This window comes from Geosmithia morbida (assembly GCF_012550715.1).
Source record: "Geosmithia morbida isolate 1262 chromosome Unknown scaffold_20, whole genome shotgun sequence".
NCBI lineage: Eukaryota > Fungi > Ascomycota > Sordariomycetes > Hypocreales > Bionectriaceae > Geosmithia > Geosmithia morbida.
In genome coordinates this window covers 71,217-78,615 of record NW_023336207.1, presented here as the reverse complement: position 1 = coordinate 78,615, position 7,399 = coordinate 71,217, and the positions used below count along the sequence as shown (strand labels likewise).

At 54.6% G+C, this 7,399-nt stretch overlaps 2 protein-coding genes across 2 annotated transcripts; both read right to left on the bottom strand.

Moving 5' to 3' along the window:
* Window positions 1–25: 25 nt before the first annotated feature.
* GMORB2_4395 (chitinase) lies at window positions 26–1,322 on the bottom strand (the record flags this gene model as incomplete). Its single annotated transcript, XM_035466370.1, has 3 exons — window positions 26–717; window positions 786–1,017; window positions 1,212–1,322. 3 exons carry the CDS (start codon window positions 1,320–1,322, stop codon window positions 26–28), a joined length of 1,035 nt encoding a protein of 344 aa, XP_035318381.1.
* A 1,247-nt stretch (window positions 1,323–2,569) lies between these two features.
* Window positions 2,570–4,155, bottom strand: GMORB2_4394 (UDP-N-acetyl-D-mannosaminuronate dehydrogenase; the record flags this gene model as incomplete). Its single annotated transcript, XM_035466369.1, has 2 exons — window positions 2,570–3,307; window positions 3,562–4,155. 2 exons carry the CDS (start codon window positions 4,153–4,155, stop codon window positions 2,570–2,572), a joined length of 1,332 nt encoding a protein of 443 aa, XP_035318380.1.
* Between the last annotated feature and the right edge of the window lie 3,244 nt (window positions 4,156–7,399).

Genomic DNA, 7,399 nt, shown 5'->3' with positions numbered 1-7,399 from the left:
AAAAGGGAAGAAGGAAGATGAAGACTCAGAGCTCTTCCTTGTCCTGTCTCAGAGCCTTGAATCCGGCAGAGACGAGACTGTCATCGCCTCCCCGATCAGAGACCCCGGTCCAGTAGAACAGGCCTCCGAGGCCGTTTGCGCGGACATAGCGAGCCTTTGCCTCGACCGTCTTCGGCACGTCAAACGACACGAAGCCCCTCTCGCACTCCGAGTCGACAAACGACGCCACGGCCGCCCGGCAGTCGACCGCCGCATTGGCCACCCACTCGTCGGCCATGTCCCTGTAGTCGACCTCGCCGGCCCTAGCGGAGAACGGCTGGCCCGGCCCGGTGGCCTCGGGGAAGAACCTCCCGTAGGCGGGGATGCCGACGACGATCTTGTGCGCGGGGAACCCCCTGGAGGTGATGTAGTCGACGCCGCCGGAGACGGACTTGCGCAGCGTGGGGTACACCTCGTCCGGGTTGTCGCTGGGCGGGAGGAGCTGCGCCTGGTGGCCGCTGACGTCGGTCCACGCGCCCATAAAGTCGTAGCCCATGAGGTTGAGGTGGTCGAGGACCCTGCCTGCGGCCCCGAGGTCGATGTGCTTCAGCGTGTACTGCCCCACGGGGAGAGCCGCCGACAGGATGTACCTGGTGTGCGGGAGCTCCTCCCTCGCCGCCTCGATGAGCCTGACAAAGTTCTCGCCCTCGCCGCTCGTGGACGGGTGCTCCCAGTCGACTGAGAGCGGTGCGGGGTCGGTTAGCTCGACCGTTCACATGCTGGGAGAGGCCGGCCATCCGTCTTACTGTCTATCCCGTCAAAGTCATAGAGGTCGCAGAACTTCCTGGCCTCCTTGGCAAACGTCGTCCTGGATTCCTCGCCGGCGGCCAGCTTGGGGAACTCTGCACTGCCAGAACCGCCGCCGAGGGAGACGACCGTCTTGAGGTGACGATGGTTCCTCTTCAGCTTAGCCAGAGCGCGGAGACAGCCCGCCTCACCGTCGACCTCCTTCTTGAGGTCGCCAAACTCGTCGAGCAGCTGTCCAAGTTAGATCTTGCGTACTCTTGTGTACTCCAACACAGCCATTCACACGAGAAGGAGAGAGCGAGAGCGAGAGAGAGAGAGAGACTGACTCTGAATGTGCCATCCTCATTCAACCTGGATTCACGTGTGTAAGTAGTCGTATTCCTACGTAAAGCCGATGGAGGGTGCATCTGATCTCTTTACCGAACAAAGGCATAGAAGATGTGCGTCACCGAGCGGACGTCGAGGCACGAAGGGGGGCAACCCTTGTAAACCTTCCACGACGGGTAGTAGACGGCATTCACGAGATCCGGTGACATGGTCTCGTACGCGGCAGATTCGTCTTTGCTGGAGAGGAAGAGGAAGAGAAGATGTAAGGGAAGAAGGATGATGACAGTCCAGGTAAGGAGGAAGATGATGACGAGCAACAGTGCCTAGGTGATGAACGGAACGGTCCAGGTGCGTGGAAAGCCAGACATGTGCCGTGAGTTGGAGAGAGAGGGTGGGAGACTTGGAGCATATATAAGCATGAGGCCCCTCCCCCAACGCCATCCAGGGCAACAGGTTCCCCGTTCCCGTGCGAAGGTAGCAGGTACATCCTACTCTTTCCCTACCTCTCCCACCCTCTAATGCTGGTACTGGTCAGCTACGGCAAGATCACTACCAAGTTAGTGATGCGCTGTACTCGTAATGGTCGTATGCAGGGCGCTTCTGGCTGCTTCCCACCAAGGGGAGGGAAAAGGCTTGGGTGACGTAGTGCCTCTTTACGAGCGGCACCTCACTGCCGAGGGCGATGTATATACATATATGTCCTATGTACGAGAGGAAAAGGACAGTTCAGCTATCTGGTCTATTTCACATGTCTTCTTTCTTTTTCTCTCATGCATGTGGTAACACGTTGTGTATGCTTGGTTTTTTTAGTGGTACCAAGATGGTATTCACCGTCCATCCCGCGAAACAATCAACCTGCACAGCCTGGACGCCCTCCATACTATGGCTGAGACTGGAGATGAGGAGTTGAGGGCTCTTTATAGCCCATTGCCAACCCCCTCTTCTTTCTTCTCCATTCTTCTTCCTCATTCATCTGCTGAAAAAAACATGAATAGACCAGATAGATATAGAGCATTCTTTCCTCCTTTCACCCCGTTCTCACCTTTTTTGTCTCGTTCTTTTTTTCCCCAATAGGAATGATCCTCTGTTTCTTTCTTTTTTTTTTTTTTTTTGTATTACCACCTCGTCAGCCACCACCCCCCTTCTCTTTATATTGCAGCTTGAATCTTTTTGCAGGCAAGGATTTGTCTTGCCTACTCTATAAAACGAAATATGAACTCCAGTGAAAGCCAACAGCTAATCTTGACACACACACACAGAATAAAAACATTTTCATCACATTCCCCCTTTTTTTTTATATATGTTCCCCACGTCTCTTTTTGTCTTCACCTTGGGGGTTTTTTTTTGAGTGTCATGATGGGGCGGGGTGACGTGGTGCACGTGACGGGATGCAGATAGGCACCGACGGGTAAGTTCAATGACGACGTCAGACACCCTCCTCTTCTCTCTTCTCCTCTCATCGGCACCACTTCTCGACGCGGACACCATCCAGCTGGTTGAGCAGGCCAAAGTCCATCTTGTGCTGCTGCAGGGCGACGATGACGAGGTCGAAGGTCTGGAGGACATCCCTGTTCCAGTCGGCGTCGGCGAGGCGCGGGATCTGCGGGATGGCCTCCTGGGGGACGAGGGCGTCGGCCCACTGAACGTCGACCTCGCCCGAGATGGCGAGGTGCTTCGCGACGCCGATACCGGGGGAGTTGCTCAGCGACTCCTGGCCGGCCTTGAAGGCCATGCCGACGACCAGGACGCGAGGCCTTCGGGCGGCGGGGGCGGCAGCCTCGCCGCCGTCCCTGAAGGACTCGAGGGCCCTCTCGGCAATCTTGGCCGGGCGGTCCCACATGGAGGCCGTGGCGGCCTCGAGGAGCGGGAAGCTGCTGTTGGACAGAAGGTAGAAGGGGTTGACGGGGATGCAGTGGCCGCCGACGCCGATGCCCGGGGTGTAGGGCATGTAGCCAAAGGGCTTGGTGGCGGCGGCGGCGCAGACCTCGTAGGGGTCGATGCCGTGGGGGGCGCAGGCGTCGGCCATCTCGTTGGCGTAGGCGATGCACACCATGCGCTGGCAGTTCTCGTACAGCTTCATCATCTCGGCCACCTCGGGCTTGGACACGGTCACGACGTTGTCGAAGATGCTGCTGTACACCCGGTGGATGGCGTCCAGGGACCCGGGGATCACGTCGTCCAGCCCGGAGATGATCTTGGGAATCTCGTGAACGGGAGGAAAGACACGACCTGGGTCGACCCTCTGCGGTTCGGGTTGTGTGTTTGTCAGCAACTCCTTGTCCTTCTTCCTGGTATAAATATATATATATATATGTATATATATGTATATGTATACACCTCCATATGCAGCTGAGCGCTCCTTATACAAGAAGAGGACAAGAAACAAAGAAGGGGGGGGGGACTAACCTCAGGAGACATTCCGGCAAAGAAGCCACCAGCCTTGGCTACGGGACCGAGAATCTGGCGAGTCATGCCGACGGCGACGGAGCTCTCGACGACAACGGTCGACCCGCGACGGGCCACCTGGGCGACGGTCATGACGGCCTCCCTCAGGTACGAGGAGTCGATGGTACGATCCGGACGGAGCAGGGTAGGCACGGAGATGAGGAAATGGGTGGCGGCCGAGAGCTTGACTGTCTCGTCGGTGAAGTCGAGGGCCTTGCCGGCGATGCCGACGCCCCCGTGCTCCTCCCGGAGCTGACGGACGCGTGCCCTGGAAACGTCGAAGCCGATGACGCCGTACCTCTTGGAGAAGGACTCGACGAGGTGGGTGCCGACGTAGCCCACGCCGAGGACGGCGATGACGGGCTCGTCCTCGGGCCTGACGGGTTCCAGGGAGAAGGACTCGGCCGACGACGACTCCTTGAGCCGGTGACGGTGGAGGTAGTCATCCTCCGTGATGGGCGGCGTGTCGGGGTAGAAGCCGGGGTCGGCCGCCGAGCTCCAGGGGAAGTCACCGCCGGCACCCGGGGCAGGGGCGATGATGGGACCGGGCTTCTGGCCCTTGGGACCGGGACGCTGCGCCGTCATGACCTGAGACATGGTGCTGATTGCTTGAAATGTGATGTGATGGAAGATTCAATCAGATGAAGGAGATTGAGAGAGAGAGAGAGAGAGGGAGAGAGAGAGAGAGGAGGGGGCGAGTGTGAGTGTAAACTTATCTCCCACTGGCAGGAAAGAAGAAAGAGTGAAGATGAGCGAGAGAATATTCCGAGACTGCTGTGGCTGTTGAGTTCTCCTTACAAGGTAAGTGAGCGAAGCTGATGCTGCATCTACCCGGGAATAGCGAGACTATATCCTAAGGCTTTCTCGAGAGAGAGATATAGAGAAGGAGGAAGAGAGAGAGGGGGAGGGAGAGAGAGAGAGAGAGAGACAGGGATATAGAGGGAAAAACAGACCAATGTATACCATTTCCCGAAATATGTCCTCTTAGGGAAGAACAGGGAATCACAATTCCCTTTGGCGTGGGGATGGGGAGGGGTGCGAGTGTGTGTGTGTGTGTGTATGTTTCTGTCACGGCGGAAAGGACTCTCTACCTAAAGAAGAGGAGGGGAGGGGAGAGGAGAGAGAGAGAGGGGGGGGGGGGGGGGGGGGGGGGGGGGGGGGTGTGGACGGTGTGAACGGTGCCTCTACAGACAAAACTACTCGATACGCACGCACGCAACCGAGAAAGATCTCCTTCCCATCCCGCTCTCCCCATTTACGTCGAGGTCCATGGGAAGTCTGGTGCCACGGAAAGGCGGGAAAGGTTGGCGGGCAGACTAGTAAAGCCACGGACATGATGTTGACGGACCAGTCAAAGGGGGAAAGTCCAGCAACGCACCTGATTTGCCCCCTCGGCAACTTGGCAAGGCTCTCATGTCGTCTTCTTCTCTCCCTGCCCCATTCATTACGCCACTTGAAAAAGAAGGAAGGAAGAAGAAGAGTGAAGAGAGAGAGAGAGAGTTGTGGTGATTCTGGTGCCAAGATGGGTAAAGGATCACCATCACCAGTCCTCCACACACACACACCCCCCCCCCCGGGGGGTGTCGGTACCCGCCCGCCCGCGCCGGTTAGGGGAGGGACAGCGCCAAAATGCGACACAATGCACGGGGAGACCTCAGCTACGGTTCTGGGTTTTTATATTTCTTTTTAAATTCTTTTTGTTTAATTTCAAACATTTCCTGTAGACGAGTTTTTTTTTCCGCCTTCCCTTCTCCCCTCAGCTTGTACGGAAGCGGGAAACAAGGATAGGATAACCGTAGACTAAAGGTCTGAGAGGATCATGATGGGGTGTTGCTGAGCTGGGACGTGACATTCATATCATTATCCCGGAAAGGATATGGAGAAGAAGAAGAAGGAGGAGGAGAGATAATGGGCGAACTAGTAAGATCTGTTCAAGTGAGAGAAAGGGCTCATGATGGCGTGAGAGGCGGCGGGAGGACAGGTTAGATGGTGGCCACACTTGAGGGGGAGGGGACTGACAAGGTGTACAGAAGAAGGTAGAATGGCAGACTTCGTATCTGGTCAGAAAAGAAAAAAAAAAATCTCTCTTCCTTTCCAGAAAAGAAAGATGGTAGACTAACTATTGATCTCTTTCTAAGGAAAAAAAAAAACAAGACAAAAAAACCCCCAAACCCAAAACACCAACGGAGAAACATGTTGCAATAAGCTGCTGATGAATCAACCTCACCACACACACGTATTATGCAAGCATGCAGCAAGAGAGAGACAAAGGCGACCAAGAAGAATCCTCAGACAGCCGACTCTATTGTTAACCTTTTTTTTTTCTTTCCCTCTCTTCTCTGATACCGTACCTCTCTCTCTCTCTCTCTCTCTCTCGGGCATGTCCGTCCTCGAGCTGAGACAAAACTCCGATGATGGGGTGGCGAGGTCAAAGCAGGGCTACGTGTGCATTTTTGACCCCAGCACAGCTGAGTTTCTTTTTTTCCCCTCCCTTTCTCATGTTGCTCTTCGATCCTAGCCTTTCTCCTTTTTTTTTTTTTTTTGAAATTTTTTTCACATAGTTCATCTGCTATGCGGATTACAACTGCCATATCCTCCGTGCACAGCATAGAGAGAAATACTCCCCTCCTAAACGGTCAGGGATGTCTTGTAAGGCTTAACCGAGACAGTTCTAGATTGAGACATGCGAGACGGGCAGGACAGAGCTGTAAGGAATATATATATGTGTGTGTGCGTGTATATATATATATATATATACATATATACATGCGTGTGTGCGTGACAGGACCTGTTACGCTATACGAGGTATGTCTGAGCTGTACTCGGATTCGTCCGACAACAACAACAGCAACAACAACCAGAGGAAGAAGAAGAGGAGGAGGAGGAGGAGGAGGAGGTCCATGTACGTCTTCCTTCTTCTCCTTCCTTCCCCTTTCAGTGTCGACGCTGCATCGGCCCACTTGCCAAGGAAAGAATGTCGAGGACAGACGTAAGGATGAGGCGGCCGGTGGGGAAGCACGCACACGTACCAGGTCGCGATGTATGATACTCTCGGTACGGGTATTACCGAAGGGACTAGCTTGTATGGCTCCGTACATGTACCGAAGACGGAGCAGCCAGAGTGAGGGTGAGAGGGATGCTTCCTTACCGGGATCGGCTCCATCCATATGCATACGTACACGGCCTGTCCCTGGACAGTTCCTGAGCAGGTAGAGTTTCCTTGGTTCAGCAGGGCAGTGATACGTTGCAAGGTAGGATATGAGTGAGGGCAGTCGAGCAGGAAGGATCTGTGTCCCATAATCTCGTATTCTTCCTTTTCTTTTCTCCCTTTTTTGTTCCCTTTTTTTTTTCTTTTTTCCTTTCTTCTTCTTCTTCTTCTTCTTTAGCTGGCTCTCTCCTCTCTCTCTCACTCTCACTCTCCCACTCTCTCACTCTCACACACTCTCTCACCCTCTCTCTCTCCAAGGAACCGACGAGATAGAGCACGTTGGGCAGCAACAACCTCTCCTCCTCCGCCTCCCCCCCCCCCCTCAGGGCGTCGCCGTTGACCGGATTGTTACGTGCGCGCACATGTGTGTGCTGCGTATTGTAATTATAGTCTTCTCGTATACGAGCGAAGCTCGGGTTCAATAATCATGTTCGGAAATGTTACAACGTGGCTTACCCGAGATGGAGTGAAGAGAATTTCATGCAAGAAATCGTTGCACATGGTAGGACGACATGGTCATATGTGTATGCGTGTGTATGTGCGTGTTCAACAATTGGGAATATGGCGAAATCATCGTCATCATCATCATCACTGTCAGGAAAGGAAAGAAGAGGGAAAGAAACCCCCCCCCCC